This window comes from Engraulis encrasicolus, chromosome 18 (assembly GCF_034702125.1).
Source record: "Engraulis encrasicolus isolate BLACKSEA-1 chromosome 18, IST_EnEncr_1.0, whole genome shotgun sequence".
Classification (NCBI taxonomy): domain Eukaryota; kingdom Metazoa; phylum Chordata; class Actinopteri; order Clupeiformes; family Engraulidae; genus Engraulis; species Engraulis encrasicolus.
The window spans coordinates 3,311,248-3,333,030 of NC_085874.1; the positions used below are offsets into that span (position 1 = coordinate 3,311,248).

At 44.0% G+C, this 21,783-nt stretch overlaps 1 protein-coding gene across 2 annotated transcripts in view; it reads left to right on the plus strand.

Annotated features, from left to right (window-relative positions):
- sipa1l1 (signal-induced proliferation-associated 1 like 1) overlaps positions 1-21,783 on the plus strand; it is a 78,011-nt gene that overhangs the window by 22,562 nt on the left and 33,666 nt on the right. For both annotated transcript variants that reach the window (XM_063222814.1, XM_063222815.1), the window contains exons 9-12: positions 2,918-3,500; positions 7,760-8,034; positions 20,101-20,406; positions 20,941-21,075. In XM_063222814.1, the coding sequence (XP_063078884.1) occupies positions 2,918-3,500; positions 7,760-8,034; positions 20,101-20,406; positions 20,941-21,075 (1,299 nt within the window). The remainder of the gene's footprint in view (positions 1-2,917; positions 3,501-7,759; positions 8,035-20,100; positions 20,407-20,940; positions 21,076-21,783) is intronic.

The window sequence follows — 21,783 nt, forward strand, 5'->3', positions numbered from 1 at the left end:
CTGTTCATTTTCAGTTTAACCTGGCGCTGTCAAACGGGCAATGAAGGCAAGCAGAGCGCGAATAAAGCACGCGGAGTCCCGTTGGAATGCTGCAGAAAGTTGGAAACTTAAACTTTCTCTCTATCTCGCTTTCTCTCTCTCTCTCCGCACGGCATTGATTGACAGCTGATATAACTCAGTGCTGTCGGCGATGTCTCATTTTTACAAATAATAAGTTAACAAGACCATCAGGCAACCATCCTTCACAAGATAAATAACTCGTACACAGAAACATAAGCTGCGCTGTCACGTGTGTGTGTGTGTGTGTGTGTGTGTGTTTATACTTACTATGTGTGTAACTAAATTAGGCTACTGCAAATTGCCTCATCCTAACGTCTTTGCCTATCCTGGCTATTTATCACGTGCTATTTTGAGTATGGAGGAGCCCACATAGAAAATCTTGCTTGCGCACAGGTTCTGTTGTTATTACAGTGGTCTCGGGCTTCGGACGGGTTCGGAACACTAACATTTTAAATTAGTCTCGGCTCGGTCGGTGTCGATCACTTTTCTGTCGGCTGAGGGCCGGGCTCGAACAGAAAAAAACGGCCCGAGCCACACTCTGACACACACACACACACACACACACACACACACACACACACACACACACACACACACAGCCGTGCTATCCCCTGCAAGACAGAGCGAGGCAGGGCTGTCAAACTGAAAAACATTCTGCCAAGTCCAGCCTGAGAGGGAGAGTGACTTATATCAGAATGTGAACTTCAAGACACACACAGGGGCCATGCCCACATGCATACTCTGATATATTGTGGTGTAAAAAGGGAAGAATGAGTGAAGAAGTTGAGTAGGTCACAGACTGTGCTTGAGCTTTCTTTCTTTCTTTCTTTACCTTCCGACGTGGTACTGTACTTTCCTTCTGTTGCTTCTTCATTCCCATTTCACGTTTGTGTGTGTGTGTCTGTGTCTGTGTGTGTGTGAGAGAGAGGTCTTATGTTGTGTCTTTGTGTAGGGTAGTGTTTAAGAGTCTGGTGGAGAGATCTGGGTCTTGTCCCTCCCCACACCTCACCTCACCAGGCAGCGGAGTTCCTCACATTCCACAGCATACAGGAAACTCACAGAGAGAGAGAGAAAGAGGGATTAGAGAGGGCGAAGGACAGCGAGAGTGAGAGAGAGAATGGCAGAGGAGAGAGAAACTAGAGACAGACCGAGAGAGGAATTTGAACTGTGGCAAAATGCAGAGAGCTAAATCCTTTTCTTGTGTTGTGCATAGCTTGAAAGTCTTCCAAGCTTACGCCCACCTCTGTTCCTATGGCAGCGTTACGCACACTACACACACACACACACACACGCACACGCACACGCACACGCACACGCACACACGCACGCACACGCACGCACACGCACACACATTGAAATACAGATACACAAATACACACACACACACACACACACGCACGCACACGCACACAAATACACACACACAAACATAAATACACACAGCGATCTCCTTTCAGCCACACAGCTCTGCATCATTGGGATGTAGATATCCACCATCAGCTAACCATTACAGTAGTTTCTCTAATTTATGACCTTCTCCTCCATATCCAGCTGCACAGCTACATCTACCTCTGTTGATGTTAGCAGTACGGTTCTTCAAACACACTGATATTTACACAGACAGGAATATTCCAGTTCATTCTGTTGGCTTTTGCAAGTGGTTTTCTAATGCTCTCTCTCTCTCTGTCACTGTATATCTCTTGCACTGTGTTTCTATTTCTTCTCTCTCTCCACTCTCATTTAATAGTCATTCATATTTATGAGTCCCTCACAATCTTGTTTTTCCCCCCAGTCTCATCTTCAAAACAACTATCTCCAGCATAATGAGGCGCTTTTACTTTGGGTGAAGTTTGCATCATTTTACTGACTTGGCACCTTGCTTAAGTCTCATTTAACTCTAACTGTATGTCCTTCGTTTTCTCTGAATGCTGTTTCACATGCAGTATATATATTATTTACTTGCATCACCTCTCTTTGTACTATATATTCAGTGTTTCCTCACGTTGGTCTCTACCCCCACCGTCTCTTTCTCCCTTTACTCTTTCGTGTCTCAAATTTCCTCCTTCTCCTCCTTTTGTCCTGTCACTCCATCTCTTCCCCTTCCACCTTCTTATCTGTCTTTCTGTCTACTAGATATTCTTCCTCTCTGCCCTCTGCCTCTTCCTGTCGTCCTACGTGGCACCCCTGCAACTTCCCAGCCTTTGAGACGTGTAGAGGGACCACATTTTCATTGCTACTCGGTGTTGGAGTGCTTCTATTCGGTTCTCCTCTCCCTTGTTCCCTTGCCCTAATCATAGTCTTCTTCCTCTCCTCAAGTGTGGCAATGTTGTTCAGCTCTGCAAGGCTATTGGATGGTAGATTGTGTGAACACGCTCCAGTTGCCTGGTTACAAAATGATTTTGGATGATGTAAAAAATTGAAAATTGACACTTATTTCTGTGTCATGTGTCACCTGCAAACTGCTTCTACAACATCTACATATACAGCAGGCAATCTCAAAAAAGAGGAATTTTACTAATTTCTTCTTTGGCCTTACAAATGTAGCAGTTTATCTTCTTTTCCACTTCCTCCTCTTCCTCCAGTGTGGCGGCTCCCTCCCTCCCCCTCTCCCCTCCTCCCCGGTCTCCTAGTCCTCTTTCCTTCCTCTCCTCCAATGAGGCTTTATTGTTCAGTTCTTCAGTAGTATGGAATAGAAAATGTGTGTAAAATTGTCACCTACAACAACATCTAAACAAAGTTTTATTTCAAAGGTGCACTGTGTTAACTGTTAATCTCCTTTGTCTATCTCCTCCCTCCTCTTCCCCTCGTCCTCCTGATTGCCTGCTCTCTCTCTCGCTCTCCTCTCTCTCCTCTGCAGTGTGGCGGTGACCCGCTCGCGCGACGTGCCTGCCTTCGGCCCGCCCATCCCTGAGGACGTCCCCTTCCCCAGGTCCGGCGCCTTCCGCGACTTCCTGCTGGCCAAGCTCATCAACGGCGAGAACGCCGCGCACAAGTCGGACAAGTTCCGCGCCATGGCCACGCGCACCCGGCAGGAGTACCTGCGCGAGCTGGCCGAGCGCCACGCCACCAGCACCTCCATCGACCCCGCCGCCAAGTTCCCCTTCATCTCGCTGGCGCACAAGCGTCGCGAGCGCAGCCGACCGTACGCGGGCGCCGAGCTCCGCAGCGGCGGGGCCGTGGCCTGGGCTGTCTTCGCCGAGGACCACCAGGGGGGCGGCGCCGAGCTGGAGGCCCTGCTGGCCGTGTCGGCCGAGACGCTGGTGCTGGCCGACCCCGAGGCCAAGGCCGTGGTCTTCAACTGCGCCGTGCGCGACGTCATCGGCTGGACGCTGGGCAGCCCCGCCTCCATGAAGGTCTACCACGGCCGCGGCGAGAGCGTGGCGCTGCGGTCGATAGGGAATAACACCGAGGACTTCCGGGAGGTGGTCAAGAGGCTGGAGGTGAGAGGGGGACGATGGCTGGGTGGGTGGGATTGAGGGTTTGGTCGGGCATCACAATAGCCTATTTTTCACGGCCATGACCCATGCTGTACCAGCGCTTTGCTGGGCTGGTGGCCCAGACCCACAGCCCCCGCTGTTGTTTTCCCACTGGGGTTGGGGTGCGAGCCTGGATAGACAGACAATTCTGTAGGCATGGATCAAAGAGGAAAGAAGGTTTCTGATTTATTGGGAGCAGAAGGGGTAATAAGGGGGCTGCCAGAGTAAAGGTATACCTGTTAGTTACCAGCTCTGCACCAGTCGCTAGGCAGACACTTCTGGATCGGGCCACAGAGAGGGCTGCAGAGGGTCAGACCAGCAAGACTACTTAGTGTCATAAACATTGTCAGCTGCTCTGAGAAAGGAATGGAAGTGCATACAAGTAACGAAAATGCAATTTTTTAACATTGATATTATTCACAGAATTACATAAAGTGCACTTGAATGACAATAAATAAGGGCGATGCGGTAACTATTCAGACAATGGTGTGGCCACAGACAGTAAGTCATCGGAAATGGAAGGAAAAGTGTCACAGAGCTTCGCTTCAGAAGCCACACACGCACACGCACACACGCACGCACACACACACACACACACACACACACACACACACACACAGACACAGACACAGACACAGACACACACACACACACACACACACACACACACACACACACACACACAAACACGCACACACACAAACTTTGGGAACTGCTAATGTGGAGCATAGTCGGGTGAAGTATATTATAATGGACACATTCAAAACCAGCCTTTCAGTGGCATTGTTTTCTGAACCCTTCCCTGTCCATCAAGACAATCGTCTGCGTTGGTGTTGTGACACTCTCAGTTTAGGGTTAACTGCCTTGCTTGCTTGCTTGGCAGACTCAATCTTCTTGATGTTCAATTATAGATGCGTTCTTGAGATCTGCTCTCGTACCCATCCCTCCCTCCCAAACGCCCCCTCTAACTCTCTCTCTCTCTCTCTCTCTCTCTCTCTCTCTCTCTCTCTCTCTCTCTCTCTCTCTCTCTCTCTCTCTCTCTCTCTCCCTCCCCCACTCTCCCTCTCCCCATCTCCCTGTATATAATAGCAGATTGCTTATTATAAACATCTTTTCATCGTCATCAGCGGGGCGAAGTGATGTGATGCGATGCGAGACGCGATGGGTGATGAGTGGCGTCTCTGAGCCCATAATAGTCTCTGATGTGAACGGTGCGTCAGTGGGGACTGTGTGTGCATAAGTGCTGCTGGTCGCGTAACCATGCGAGGCAGAGAGACGGAGTCGGAGAGAAAAAGCGAAAGAGCTCTTCTTTTGTCTTGGCCCCCTGCCCATGCCAGTATGTGTGATAGGAAGGGGGCAGAGAGAGAGGAAGAGACGGAGAGATGAAGAGAGAGAGAAATTCACTCTGAATGCAAACACTGTTGCCATGGTAACTAGCTTTGTGGAACGGACTGCTCCAATGTTATCACAGACCGGAGGATGAGGGAAAAAAACAACTTAAATGTACATATAAGGCATCTGTGCTGGCAACATGAACATTTCTATACAGTACAGTACATGTAGTTATGTCACACACACACACACACACACATACACACACACACACACACACACACACACACACACACACACACACACACACACACACACACACACACACACACACACACACACACACAAACACGAAACTTGAGTGTCTTCATTGTGAAATTCAATACAAATACACACTCTAGAGGCAAGGCAGTGGATTACGTGGTTTTACCATAAAGGGTAAAGGATATCAGAGCTGTTTGATTGGCGGATTGAGGAGGTGGGGGCTGCAGCGTTATTTCCTGTATGATTGTTCTGGAATATTCTCTATTCGTCCCAAGCAACTCCCCACCGCTAAGGCCGCCTACCTGCACAGCAGGCACACAGCTCTCTCTCTCTCTCTCTCTCTCTCTCTCTCTCTCTCTCTCTCTCTCTCTCTCTCACACACTCTCCCCCGCTCTCTCCCTCTCTCTCCTCAGGTGAGCCCTGCTGGCTCTGAGGTTCTATATTTAACGGTGCGCCTCTGCACTCTCCGTGCCTGTGTGAATGGCCAGCTCTAATGAATGCTGCTGAATGGCGTGAATGGTGTCCTGCATTCTCTCTATGTCAGCAGCCCAAAGGGAAGCCTTTTTTTTTACCTGGGCCCCGCTCTACCTTAAAACACATTCATCTGCTGCTCATGCTGGTTCATCAAAGCACATGAACACACACACACATTCTCTCTCTCTCTCTCTCTCTCTCTCTCTCTCTCTCTCTCTCTCTCTCTCTCTCTCTCTCTCTCTCTCTCTCTCTCTCTTTTCTCTCTCTCTCTCTCTCTCTCTCTCTCTCTCTCTCTCTCTCTCTCTCTCTCTCTCTCTCTCTCTCTCTCTCTCTCTGCCAGTCATTTTCGCTCGCTATTGCTGACTCAAAAACATTTGTATCTGTACTTTCTTCCACTTTGTCACGCACTCACAGGCGCACTGTTTCTCAGACACACAAAAACGCACACACACACTCACACACACTCACACACACACACACACACACACACACACACACACACACACACACACATGCACACACACATTCACACAGTTGTACTCTAGTGTTGAAGAGATTGCATCTTTTTCCTGTTTATTTATTGCTTCCATCCTTCCTTCTTCCCTTTTTTCACTCTGTCTATCTCACTCTAACACACTCACAAACAACGAATTAATCTCAAGCACAAAAAGAACGGTAGCCCACCAACCCTTTCCCCAGGGCAGTTCCTTGCTTCTTAGTGACGCTTTGGGATACGGCGTCTTCAATAGTGAGTGGGAGGATGGATGTAGAACATGGATTAATGTTGTTCTCTTGTGGTTGTGTCATTTTTATCCCTCCCTGCTTGTCTCCGTCAGCCTCTCTCTCTCTTTTCTCTATTGCTCCCTTCCCTTTCTCTCTTTTTCTCATTCTCGGTTCTTCTTTTCTTTTCCCCTATCTCAATGTGTCCTGTTCTTGTTTGCCTCTTTGCGGATGGCATGGCGTTATTTAAATCTGCATTTGCTTTCTTGGCACATCATGTACAGCAGCAATACCTCAAAAATCAAATTTGTGCATGTCACGTGAACTCCTCAGCCCTCCTCACAAATTGCCTTCACTTCATCCGTGTCTCCTTTTCTCTTGCCCAGTGCCCAGTTTCTTCCTGTCTGGTTATCAACTCCCCTCTCATTCCTTAAAACCTTTAAGAGTGTACCGTCACACCGGTGTGACGGGAATGTTCGGGCAGTGAAAGTTCTATAGAATTCTGGGCGTCATTCAATAAAATATGGAATTGTAGAATCTTGCATTGTTATAGAACGCATTCTTTTTATAGAATGCTCAAAAACCCACACTCTTAAAGGTTAACGGTCCCTTTCAATATGAAATAAGTTGGGAACTTGTGCCAATAGCAATCGAAACAAAAGCAAAAGCCTCTCCCCCAATTCAAGTGTTCAAGACAAACATATTCCCTCAAGTCATGTTTAATAAGAACAGTCTTCTCTGACAACAATTGCATGAGACAATTAAGCTGTCTATGCACTGTACAGCATGTCCCTTCAATGTTTTTGACTGTGGTCTGTGAGCCATGAAAGTGTTTCTAATACTTGACGGTCTGGACCCAGCTGGGCTCCCGCTGCTTCCCTTCATAGTTCCTGACCAAGGGCTGCAAGACCCCAGAGCTCTCCCTTCGTTGTAACGGGCCAGCTAGGCTGCCATGTCTCTATCTCTCCCTCTCCATTAGGGCTGTAAGTTGCCATACACGCAACTCACGGTTCGATCTGCATCACGACCTTTGACCTACGGTTCAGTACACCCCCACAGTTTTTTTTAATGTTAATCTGCTTTTTTCAAATGTTCGCACATTATACATTATAAAATACAATTCTAAATAAAAACTATGCTAGTTTTTATTGGTAAAACAGGTTTCAAGAGGCTACTAATAATTGAAAAAAAGTTCAAGTTATGATGATTGAAGCTTGGAAGTACATCACATCATATCATGTGGTTGTTTTCTGGACTGAAGAGTAACAGATCTTTGAGAGGACGTATCACAATACTACCTTCTTTCACCACGATACAGTATTGTGGCTCTGTGTATCACAATTTCTCTGTTTGATGCAATATCGTTACAGCCCTACTCTCTATCTCTCTAAATCTCTGCTTCCCTCTCTCTCTCCCGCTGCTCCGCTTCATAGTTCCTGACCAAGGGCTGTGAGACCACAGAGTTGACCCTTCGTCGTAACGGGCTGGGCCAGCTGGGTTTCCATGTGAACTACGAGGGCATCGTGGCGGAGGTGGAGCCGTACGGGTACGCGTGGCAGGCAGGCCTGAGGCAGGGCAGCCGCCTGGTGGAGATCTGCAAGGTGTCCGTGGCCTCCCTCTCCCACGAGCAGATGATCGACCTGCTGAGGACATCGGTCACCGTCAAGGTGCTCGTCATACCCCCGCACGAGGACGCCACGCCACGCAGGTGGGTGTTTGGGCTTGGGCTTGTGTTTGTGTGTGTGTGTGTGTGTGCGCGCGTGCGTGTGTGTGTGTGCGTGCACATGCGTGTGTGTGCGCGCATGCGTGTCTGTCTGTGTGACTCTGTTTGGATCTCTGTGTTTGTTTGTGTGTGTGCCTGGTACATAAGTCATTTTGGATAAAAATGTCAGCGTGTGTGTGTGTGTCTGTGTCTGTGTCTGTGTCTGTGTCTGTGTTTCTGTGTTAGTGTGTCTGCCTGATACAAAAGTCACTTTGGATAAAAATGCCAGCAAAGTGTAATGTAATGAAATATGTGGCCCATTTCCAGTCTCAGTCTTTATCGTTGTGGTACACTATGTCAGCTTGAATTTTTTTTTTGAGTAGCAATTTATCGCGGCGCGGCAATTCACGGCGCAACAAATACCTACAAGTGAGAAAATGTGGTCAACGCAGCGCGATACCATGGGCCGCCGGCGGGCCCATCTCTGAGAGGCTACTTTGTTTTGCACACCTTGGGTTGCCAAATGTCAAGGGGGAAAATATGGGACACTTCATTCAGGCAGGGGGAGTAGGGGTCCTCTCCCAGGAAAAAATTGCTTTTCTTAGATGCAATTTCCTGCATTTTAATGCATTTTAGCCTAACATCCCATGTATCTGGCAATTTCACCAGATTATCTTGCTCTTCACAGTACTTTGAACTACCATACATTATTAAACTTTCATGGAAGATGTTTTTTTTGTTTCACACCATGACACCAATAAAATGCTATGGTATAGTGTGCTGGAATTCAGGCCTCTAAATTAACTTTATTTATCACCAGCCAATATGGCTGTTAATCTTTCAAGTCAAACATACCACCAGTCTGGCTAGTAAGATATCCTATGTACCAGCCAAACAGAGCATTTGGTCACTTGGGGGGTGTTAAGGAGCTGGAATCGAGTATGAAATTGAAGCATTTGCTTATTATTTTTTGGCTGTAGAAGGTATATGTAGGGAAATTTATAATTTGATTATATAATACAGATGCATTTCAGTGATTTTTATGAACAAAAAGTTGAATTGCAATGATTCTTACATCATTTCCCCCAATATTAATAAATGGTGATGTCACCTACTGTGAAGAAGTATCAGCAGATTGTAGAGAAAAAGATAAAGACAGGTGTTATCTAGGCTAGGATAATATCAGGTTAATATTATTACCTTGGGGGCTAACATCAAAATCACACTTGCATCCATTCAGTAGCCTACACGTCATGTGGCTCTACCATTGACAGTATATTCTATTTACTGTCAATGGGCTCTACTGATGGACAAGGGCTTATGGCCACTTGGAACTTCCACAGTAACTTTTGAGGTGCATGCACGTGCGCTTCTTTTTTCCACTTCTCTACATATTGGCCTATCTATCCTCATTTGCCGTCATGAGTTGGCTATTGTTCAGTGTTCTGCACATACATGATGACAGGATAATATATTTTATTAATAGATTGCCATACGTGATTACGGATAGTTCTAGTCGTGGAGTCATGCATATTTTGGTATGACGCACAATACCTGTTACACCTGTTCACAGAATGGGCCACGACTCCAGTATTCCTGTCTTAACACTAGAACTACCAGGTGAGGGGTGAGGGGGTCACACCTTACAGTGCTAACAGCCAAGACAAACAGGAACAGAAAGCCTCCAAAATCACCACAGGTAAATAGCAACTTGCATGAAGATATCAGCAGCAAAGACAGATAGCACAGTTTGGCGGACAGTGTGTTACAGTTTTTCTCCATTGGTTTGGCTCATTTCTTGAAACTGAGATGTCATTCTCAAAACATGGACAAATCCCAAAACTAATTTGCAGTTCCTCACAACAGAATGGTATTTATCATTGCTTTCATCAAATTTCAAATGTTTTTGTACATGTCTCAATCATTTAGTACATCCTTGCAAATGGCTATGTACAAGTATCCTACAGTTAACACAATCAGCTTACATTTAGTAGAATTTTCAAATGAATGTACCTTGCTGATCTATCCCAATTGGTTGATTCTCAGTGTAATGGTTGTCCTGAAAACATGTCAGCACATTTTCTTCATATAAGTCATCAATGAACGTGTGAATGTCCCATGTGATCATGACGAATCATATGACTGCAACCAGATAATGGTTGAATTACAGTTTTTCATTATTAGTTTGGCTCATTTCTTGAAACTGAGATGACATTCCTATAACCATTGGGTCATTTGGCCAAACATTCTTACACTTCTGCACAACAGTTCAGATAACTAGCAAAATGTCATATACCTCCCAAAACACCTCATTCTTGCATCAGCACTAAACCGTCTCACATATAAATAGTCAGTACCATCAAAATGGCATAGATCCTTCTCAATTGCTTTGGCTCATTTGCATTCATTTAGTCCTTCTGTCAAAATAAAATGGATGGTTCAGCATAACTACATGGATCCTCATCACTCGCTCATATCACCCCAAAAACAGTTAACCCATGTGTCAAAACTAAATTTCTTCCCCACATATATCATGAGTACCCCCAAAATACATTGTCCCTTTGCCATTGTGTAAGCACTCCAGTCAAAATGGTTAGGTGTTTTATCTACGTTCAGCTAACAGATTTCGACTATGTATAAAAATGAAAAAGTGAGTGAAACCATTGAAGTTTGACAACACAGATAATTTACCAAGGACATTTATCAGTAACTTTCTTTACTGTAAATTCATATACAGACAGTAATGCCCATATATCACAGGTTTCTCATGGGTTTGGCTCATTTCTCAAAACAGAGATAACATTCTCAAAATAACATGGACAAATGCCAAAGCAACTAGCAATTGTTCAAAACAGAATGTCGTTTGAAAAAAATGTAATGAAATTAGCCAAATAACAGAGGAAACCGTAGTATACACGGTTGTAAAAATATTTTCTACTAACTGGTAAAGTTACAATACCATCTGACCTGTTGAACACTGTCATGAATTTACTATGTAATGAAATTCTTAAAATATGATGTCCTTGACTGTTTTGGGAATTGCGTGGACCACTTTGCATATGATGACTTACACAATGAAATAATGCTGACGTGTTTTGGAGAGGGCAACCATTAGACTGAGAATTGTCTAATTCGTTTAGATAAGCAAGGTCAATTTATTTGGAAAATGTGCTGAATGTATGCTGAATGTGTCAACTGAAGGGTATTTGTACATATCCATCTGCAGAGATGTACTAAACATTTGAGACATGTACAAAGCATTTGATATCTGATGAAAGCAATGAAAAATGCTGTTAGGTTCAAACCCTTAACATTTGTAAATATGAAACACCTGAAATGAAAGACACAGAGAATCCTTAATTAAGTTTCAAGCCGGCTTGGAGAGCGGATGGGGAGAACCGTCAGTCACCATTTTCCCCACTCGTCCTACCCGCTGTAATATCTCCAAGCCATATTTATTGTAGGATTGTCCCTGATAACAATTATCTCTATCCGCTAAAGGGAAAAGGGGGCGTACCCGGATAGAGATTAATTCATTCACACACACACACACACACACACACACACGAACACACTAGCCAGGCTGCGCCCTCCTAGTGACGCAACACCTTCGGCGGCGCTGCAGATCGAATCTCGATTGCAAGTCTATGATAATCAGGCAACGAACACACAGTCCTTGGCCTGCCATGTGGAGATGCAACTCTGTTGTGTTTGGGCATTCCATTGTTCTGGTACAGATAAAGTCCTCGCACAGTCCAGTTATCTTCTGCTTAGCCTTGAACAGGAATTCTTGAATGCGAAAGGGCACATTTGTGCCAAGGCAACATGTTTGCTCTCATATGGAATAAAATACAGTTCCAACATTTCCCCCTGTTTATTCTATATAGAGGCAAACATTAACATCATCCAGTGATCACTTCAAATTATTTTTTCTTTAAATAGGTACACTTAGAGGCCCCGAGCATAATCCCCTGGGTCAGGGAACAGATCAGGGACCTGGATGGAATCGTCAGATTGGTGTGGAGGCTCATGGTCTCCACCAACAACATCATCATAGTGTCATCGACATCACTATCCTGTCTAGTTAGAAGAGCATATAGGTTTGACATTTTTTCTTCCATTTGTGCAATGGCAGTGGTACTAAATCTGGTGCACAACACTCTAATACAAAGAATACAACAACATCCACATAACGTGAGGATCGCCGCAAATATTGCAATAGACATGATTATGGACGCTGCCAACTGTCTGTATTTGCCAACATGTCAGAGAAACCATCCCACACTGAAGTGTCGACCCTGGAGTGGTCTTTCATTTTCTTTTTGGTTGAGGGATCCCAGTCCCTCTATCGCCCTGGTGACACTTTCGTCAGCTGCCGTATTGTTCGGTATGAAGGAACAACATTGATAACCAAAAATAGAGCACACACTCCTATCGGCCAAAAGCATATCAACCGCAATACGAGATTGGAATGCCATTAGGCAGGTTGCCTTCAGTTGTTCATGGATGGCCCTGAACCCGAATTCAGTTTTGTTGCCCAGCGCCTGCACATTTATAGTGGATGTTGTTCATTCTGTCCACATTTTTGTTTATAGTACACCACCAACATACAAATGATTCAAACCCTGATGCAATTTGATTCCACATTGTAGCTCTCTTATGTTTGTTTTAGGTTAGGTTAAGGGGTGAAGTTTCAGAACAAGGTTTTATTTAACATGTGCCCTATACACATATTTGTTTAATGCACTGATTAATCCTAAAATATCTCTCCTGTTTGAGACATGTGCCATCCACATGACTCAATAAGACTTAAGTAATTTCCGAAACAGACTTTGAGCACAGTAAATGATGAGAAGTAAACATCTTCCAACACCCTCCAGTTCATGGGTGCATGAGTGATTCTACGATTCCCCTACGCTTTTGGCAAAAGCAAAAAGTCAATTATCAGTATTTTTTCCCAACTAAATGACCTAGATGTTTACATAGTGCCAAACAAACAAATTGCCAAGCTTAATCTTAATAGTTAGTGGAATTGGCAAATCAAATCCACGGACTTAAAAGTGTAGCCGAATCAGAGAATCACTCGCATAGCCTACATCAAGGCAGGCTTTTTCAAAACATTTGCTTAAAGAAATACACAGACATTAGTTTAGAGGAGGTGCACAGATTAGAGAGCATTATAATAGAGAGGAAACAAAAAATGTTTTGTTAGTTTAGACAAAACAAAACCCAAAGCCGCCCAACCATTCTCTCATAATCTATAATCAAAATAAAATAGATAGCTCTACATTCCCGGGGAACAAAAATTTATCAAGAGCAAAATTATGAAAAAGAAAATTACTCTGGTCAGTATCTGACTATTGTGGCTCACGTTTACATTACAGTTCCTTACAGAATAGGCGATAAACGCAAACTGACAAAATGTGGTGTTGACCACATAGTTCATCCAATATAGAATGTAGAAGAAAAATTAAGAAAAATTAAGCATGCCGTACAAAATGACTATACCCATAGTATTGGCTGTCTTTACATGATAGTTAGGCCTGCATAAATCACTTTGTAACAGAACTGAAATATATTGGCATGCAGTCCTCACTGTCCTTTTGTCATGAGGTCATGGTGATATAGGGGCCTAGCCCAACTCCTGCCAATAATGTCAGTACATTCAAAAATGTATTTTGTAAAAATAAAAAAATTGAGTATGAGTAATATTTGAGAATCCAAAATATTTGAGAATCCTACTTTCTCACACCATTCCAAAGTTTCACTGTCATCACCCAGACATACAGATCACTAGATCAACCAATCAAAATGTAAGAGATAAAAAGAAAGAAAACACAACTGCCATTGTAAAATACACTTTAAAAGAAAAATGAAACAAACAACCGGACAGTCCCTTTATCTAAGGTATAAAGGTAAGACCTTGTCTAACTTTAGGTCAAACTTTTCATGGTTTGAAAGAAAGAAAAAAAATAAAAAAAATACAACATTTTATCAAGTGTTATAACTAAAATTATTACCCAATTGAAACAAAACAAACTCTGGGAAAATCTTGTGAAACTTATCAAATTAAAAACAAAATTCACTTAACCTAGCGATCATTGGTATTGTCTAGGTTCCTTCCATTCACATCAGCTGTGTTTCAGCTCGTTTCCATAACACTGGGCCTGTTCCTCAAAGAACACAAAAAAAAAAGTATTATAGGGAAAACAACTTTCTTTCATGTACACTCAAGCCAGATCAATTTGAAATCAAATCAGAGCAAAAAATTATTGACTTCATGTATCGGCTACATAAAACATTTTGTAACGGAACTAAAACCTTATTGGCAATCAGTTTTCACTTTGATTGCAAGTTGACGACTGAAATGAAAAGACAGAGTTAGACAACTGTCTCTTTGTTTATAAATCAAACAAATGAAAATATAAGGATCCCAACGTCATCAAATTCAAACTTTTAAAAGCAAATAGAGAACATTGACATGTCTCATCACACACCATGTGAAGCAATGTTCACACTTACAGTATTAAACTAATGACAATGATAGATATTTAACATAACTTTAAGCTTTGGTATTGTTTATCTAGGTCGGTGTTCAGTTTTTTTTTTTTATTTCTTATTGTCTTTTCAGTGACAAACAGGTGGTTTAGCATACACTGTTGGAGGTTTCACTATTAAGTGTCTTTCTGTCTCTGCCACAGAAATTTGCATGTTGATAGTTTGGGCCTGCTGTGTCTGATAAGGGTTGCCTGCAGAAGACCTTGGGCTACTTAGAGAGAGCCTCTGAGCCTTTTAATATCTATCCGAGCTAATGTAAACATCTACACATAGGACACTGTTATCTTTGCTTGGGCGACGTTGTCAAGCGCCTCTGTGTATTCAGAGTCTAGTTTATCAGAGTCAACATTGTGCTCCAGTCATTAAAATAAACCATTAAAATTAAAATTATTAATTCATTAAAATTAAACCAAACCCATGATCCATTGATCAATAACTCATCAAAATAGAACATAATAAGGCAAGAAATTCGATGAAATAAAACAAAGAAATAAGTCATAGTTAAACGTCAATCAAAACAAAATGACAACCTAAATTTCTAGAAATGTTCAGCACATGTGACCTAACTCTCAGACCAGGTCCAAATTAGGTTTACTCACAGCACCTTTGGGCCATCAAATAACGCCTGCGTTATTTCAAGATCTCAAACCCATTGTTCTTTTAAAAAAATAAGAACAAGGAGAAAGCTTCATCTATTCTTTAGAAGAAACAAAGACATTTTGGTACTGTAAATCATGAAAGCAAACTCTTTTGCAACTACACTACACTACCATGACAGTGCACGGGGCCTTTAGTAATACATTATGACTTGGTCATTGCCATTCTGGTAACAGCTAATTTATAATGCCGTGTCTTAAAGGCTTAAACATTAACATGTTAACTTTCAATTGAAAATAGTAAAGAAACAACATAACTCCACAACCCTGTTTTCTCCTAATCAAAAATAAATGGGTAAGAATGTGTGGAAAAACAAAATCATGACAAAATCCTACACCTCAAAGTTGAATTTTAGAATAAAATAAAAGGCTTATTCTTATTTTAAAAATGTTGTTTCAACATGTGCACTCCCAAGCTCCAGCTAACTCTGAACACAATAGAGTACCTTCACTAAACACTCAAAAAAAAATTCTTCCACTCTCAGACATATTTAGGCACTCACTCCACAGATACACACGTACACTCCACAGACACATATACAATCTTTCTCACACACACAGTGGGGTGTCCCACTAGGACAATTCATACAACAAATAGGGCCCACACAGACAGACAAACAGATATCCATATTACTTGCCTTGTATGACACAGTGTTATACAAATACAATTATTATTATTATTATTATTATTATTATTATTATTATTATTATTATTATTATTATTATTATTATTATATGGTAGGCTATCTGAGACATTAACTGCTCAGTGAGTAATCCAAATGGCTGTCATTTGCTTTTTTTTTTTTTTTTTAGCACCAGAGTCACAGAGGAAACGTACGGGGGTCCCTTTGACCAGAAGGGTAATTTCAGGTCTAATTTTTTCTTGGTAAAACCAATCCCTCTAAGTTTAGAACGACGTCTACCTCTTCCACATCCCCGTCCGTTTCCTCATTATCATCAAACCAGTCATCGGCCGAGGGGCCATGCCCGTACGGTCGATACTGGTGCTCTCGGTCTAGTCAGGAATTTTGGTGTTGGCCTCGACGTTGGCCGTGATAGTTTTGGTGTTCATTGTAGTGTTCCTGTTGGCCCTGCTGGCCAGGCCATAAATGTTAGGTTTGTTGTAGACAAATTTCCATTAAACCCATAGTTTTTTTTACCCTGTAACACAGCGGTGCTACTGCACTAGGATTTTCTCTATGCACAATTTTCCAGTCCTTGCATTGCATTTCAGCAAGGAACTTTTCACTTATTTTGCTGTTACTGCCCCCCATTTTGTCTCTATGAATTTAGTCCAACGTCACAACACCTACAGTGCCTCTATTGTTGGATACACTTTTCAACAAGATAGCGATCAACGATCGTTTGTGGTAAGATTCACTTCAACCTCACAGGTGGAATCTTCTTGCATACAGGCTTCCACAAAGACTCGCTATTTGAACCTTGTTGTATTGGTATGAAACGTATTACCGAGTGGTAATACGAATCCTTTCACGCACACTTTCTCTCAACGCAGAGAACACAGAATTTAAACTAGTTTCTCGTACTAGGGGAGTCTGCCCTCCCTTTACGTTTACCTGATAGAGTCTAGAATTGTCAGGGTTTTATCTTCTCTTATTTTACCGTTTTTTTCATTCAATCCTTTTAAAATAAAAATAAAAATGTAAGCCTACTCACGATTCTCTGGTCTTTTCAAGATTCCCGTCAACCGTCGGATCCCAGCCTGCGAGGGAGAGACCAGTCCCGGAAACGGGTCTTAGTGCTGTGGCCACAGACTTTCCTGGTTCCCTCCTCGCATGCTGGAATCGTCGGGTATCTTGGGATCCGGCTCTGAAGGACCAAGTAAATGTTAGGTTCAAACCCTTAACATTTGTAAATATGAAACACCTGAAATGAAAGACACAGAGAATCCTTAATTAAGTTTCAAGCCGGCTTGGAGAGCGGATGGGGAGAACCGTCAGTCACCATTTTCCCCACTCGTCCTACCCGCTGTAATATCTCCAAGCCATATTTATTGTAGGATTGTCCCTGATAACAATTATCTCTATCCGCTAAAGGGAAAAGGGGGCGTACCCGGATAGAGATTAATTCATTCACACACACACACACACACACTAACACACGAACACACTAGCCAGGCTGCGCCCTCCTAGTGACGCAACACCTTCGGCGGCGCTGCAGATCGAATCTCGATTGCAAGTCTATGATAATCAGGCAACGAACACACAGTCCTTGGCCTGCCATGTGGAGATGCAACTCTGTTGTGTTTGGGCATTCCATTGTTCTGGTACAGATAAAGTCCTCGCACAGTCCAGTTATCTTCTGCTTAGCCTTGAACAGGAATTCTTGAATGCGAAAGGGCACATTTGTGCCAAGGCAACATGTTTGCTCTCATATGGAATAAAATACAGTTCCAACAAATGCCATTCTGTTTTGGGATATTGCAAGTTGGTTTGGGGATTTGTCCGTGTTGTTTTGAGAATGTCATCTCCCATGCCATGTGACCATAACGACTCATGTGACTGCAACCTGGCAATTGTTAGATGGATAAATACCAGTGCATGTGGACTACTGCTTCATTTCCCTGAAGAATTTTGTGGTGAAAGAAGCTCCTCTCCAAGGAACGAAGATGCAGAGATACAGCACTCAACAGGCATTGGAAATGATCCACACACGCACACACACACACACACACACACACACACACACACACACACACACACACACACACACACACACACACACACACACACACACACACACACACACACACACACACACACACACACACACACACACACACACACTCTGTGTCTCAAGTGACAGCTGTGAGCTGCTAACAGCCACATTTCCACAACAAAAGGAGTGTCCGCAGGGGGTCCAAAGGGTCAAATGACCCTCTTGTGGGGCTTTTAGGTAAAAAGGTCAATTGACCCCTCCGTGGTAGTTCTAGTGTTAATACGGTGTCATGGTAGATTAGATGTACTCCGAGCACAACCGTTAGAACTATCGCTTTATTTCCCCCAGTTAAAATGATCCGACGCAAAGGGAAACCGAATTTATCTCGCTGCTAATCTGCTAATTTATAGCGCAGTATTAGCAGCAGTCGACCACATTTTCTCATTCGGAAGTAATCTCGTTTCGGTCCAATATAAAAAAAAGTACCAACATATTGCCGTCAATTTCAAATACGGCGAAACATTGGGTGAACCATTATGTTCAGGACGACAGACCTCGAGCTTAATTATTTTTATAAGTTTACGGATTTAGCAACTTCACTATTCCCATAGAGGCTACCTTTCTCAAAGCCCATTTACCTTTGAAACGGTGATTTTGACGGTGCTCACTTGTAAAACTACAGCGACAGCACCAAGATGGATAATATATGATGACAGGAGGAGGACACTTGTGTCAGAGATTATAGGAGTAGTCTCTCTGCTTGTGTGTCTTCGAAGCAAACTTTCTATCTGCAGCTGATACCTCGACCACTGACTTGTATAGTGTTATAATAGAAGTCTGTTACCTCGACTCGAGCGGAGCGACAACAAATGAAGACCCCTAAACCAGCGCTCTGATTGGTCAATATCCCCCCCCCCCCCCCCACACACGTTGCTGGCCAATGGAAAGGCCAGCGCGAGAGTTGCAAGCAGAGCCATATCTACGGCTCTGGCTGGTTGCAAGTCTACAGAGAAATATAGTTATAATATACAAGGGCCCGTGAACATACTTTGCTATTGGTTTTTCCCGTATTTTGAAGTGACAGCGCCGTAGTTTGATGTCAAAATCCGTATCTGCTACACAAAATGCGTAATGGTCGGCAGGTATGCATCACACATAATAAGGCCAGCGTACAGGGCTGTGATTCTAAAACTACTTCACAGAAACTGTGTCTGATGGGATTTCGTTTTTAATATTTTACCGCTTAAGCGGTGCTGGATGTTGAGATTGACAGTTTGGGATTTAGGCGGATTTGTCATCAGAATGCCGTGGAGGAGGGTCATGTTTCTGGGAAATGTAGTCAAAGCGTAGTTTATATGCTCATGCTGTTTGGACCCAGCTGCTGCATTCTGCCACGGTAATTTGGAGAGTGAACATATGGCAGCTCTATAGGGCTCCTCTTTACTTACTTAAGGACTTCTTATGCCGGCTTCTGGTGGAAGTGAACTCTGAAATGTATATCTGATTTTCTCCGTCGCTAAGATTAATGTTTGGACATGGTGTATAATCTGCTCGTATGGCAGAGGTGTCTGAAGTAAACGTAAAAGGAAAATCATGGTGTATGTACAACACAAGCACACAATATCATATGGCTGTTACAGCATTTACTCCATTGTACCTAATGTAGATAAACTGTGTTGTTACTGAAAACACTAAAATCCCAACAAGAACACACCACAAACTCGATGTAACCAGCGCAGTCTGCTGATAATAAGACAAGCGCACAGGTCTACTGGTTACTCTCATACCTGATTTGTTGCCTGTGTTGGAAGGAAACTGTTTCTTTTGTTTTACTTTCACTTTCACTTTTGACACCTTCGCTCGTCTGTAGTGCATGATCATTGGTGCACACCCCTACCTCGGCCCTCCTCTGGTCTCTGATTGGTCTTGCTGCCTGGCGATCTAATCTACTTCCAGAAGGCCCAATCCAACCATAATGTGGCGGGAAATCTGAGCTGATCTTCATGCATGGCAAGACCAGGCACCTCCATCGTTCTCTCTCTCTCTCTCTCCATCAATATGCTTGTCTATTGGGGTTATCCATCTGCCCATCCACTTCTTGTCTATTCTACCACTCATCTCTCTCTCCCTCCCTCTCTCTCTCTCCCCCGTCCCTCCTTGCCTCCCTCTCTCTCCACAGGGGCTGTTCTGAGTTGTACCGTATGCCGACGGTTGAGTACAAGGGCAGCAATGAGGGGGGCCCCTTCGAGTACAAGTTCCCCTTCCGCAGCAATAACAACAAGTGGCAACGCAACAGCAACAGCCCGCAGCAGTCTCTCTCCGCCGCATCCTCCCCGCAGCCGGGCCACGGCGCCGCCCCCGGGACCCCCAACCGCGCCGTCAGCCTGGGCGCCAGCATGGGCAAGACGCTCTCCGCCGAGAGGGAGGGCCGCGCGGCCGCCATCCCACGCAGCGTGTCCAGCGACGGACGGCCACTGGACAAGAGGTACGGCCTGTGGACCAGTGGAATGGTTAGAGTGCTGTTTCTCAGCGGAGGGCTACAGTCCTCCAGGGGGCATTAGAGAGCGCTCGGGAGGCATTGAGCAGGATGTAGCAGAGAGGGGGGACGATCAGTTGCAATTGGGGTGTATGAGTTCATGAGGTGCATGAGTTCAAGGGGGGCATTGGCAGGCTTATGATGAGGTCAAGGGGGCATTGGGAGGTTAATGATAAGGTCAAGGGGGGTTTGGGTGGGGGGGTTCACACAAAAAGGTTGCGAACCACTGGCTTAGAGACTTTTTTTTTTTATAGAGGTTTTGCAAGGTTGCAAGTTGAAATTCCTGTATCAAATTCTGTAATAGCTGCAAAAGGTGGACTGTTATCGTATTGAACCCTATGGCTTAGGAATGGGATGGAAGTTAAGTTCATATGAGTCGAGGCAAGTTAGCAAATTCTTTTGGTGATATAGTGCATAAATGTATACAGTATGGCATAACTGGTACTCCATATCTTACCTGTCTCCACCCGTGTCCCCCATCAGGATGTCTCCTGGTTCGGAGAGCTATAATCTGGGCTCCTCTCTGGGTCTGGGCCGCCACAACCGCAGCTCCCCCAGCAACCTCTCCTGCTCCAGCGACACACCACCACACTGGAGGCAGAAGTCTATGCCAGAGGCGTGAGTGGGACACACATAAACACACATAGACACATCACACACGTCACACACACATCACACACACGCACACACACACAAAACACACACACACACACACACACACACACACGCACACACACACACACACACGCTTGCACACACATGCACGCAGTCACACACACACATGCACTCACACACATGCACGCACGCACATGCGCACACACACAAATCTAAAGTACTCACACGCATGCTTCGAGGAAACTTGCATGTGCATATATTTCCATATTTGCACACACCCACACTCAAATCATCCTCACATGCACACACGCACGCAAAGTTCACCTATGCACGCACATCTATGAGCCTCATATATAGAGCGACACACTCACAGTTCCGCATATAACTCCTTTGCAAATTTGCATACGCGTACTCTTGCGTACCTTAGCAGCTTACACAAACATTTAATGTTTGTCTAATTTAGCAAGCTTATCGTTCCCTTTTTGTCTCCTGCTTCAATGCTCCCCACGAGGAGCATCAAACCTAAATCACACTCCCAGATGGGAAACTTAATGAGTTTTTTAGCTGCAGTGCGAAACCGCAGATATTAAAACTGTCAAATTAAATTGGCCATTGCTGGCCTTGAATCTCCTAGTATGGGTGTGAATGGTGTAGCATGTTTACTGCACGTGTGTGTTCGTGTGCATGTGCGTGCGTGCGTGCGTACTGCAC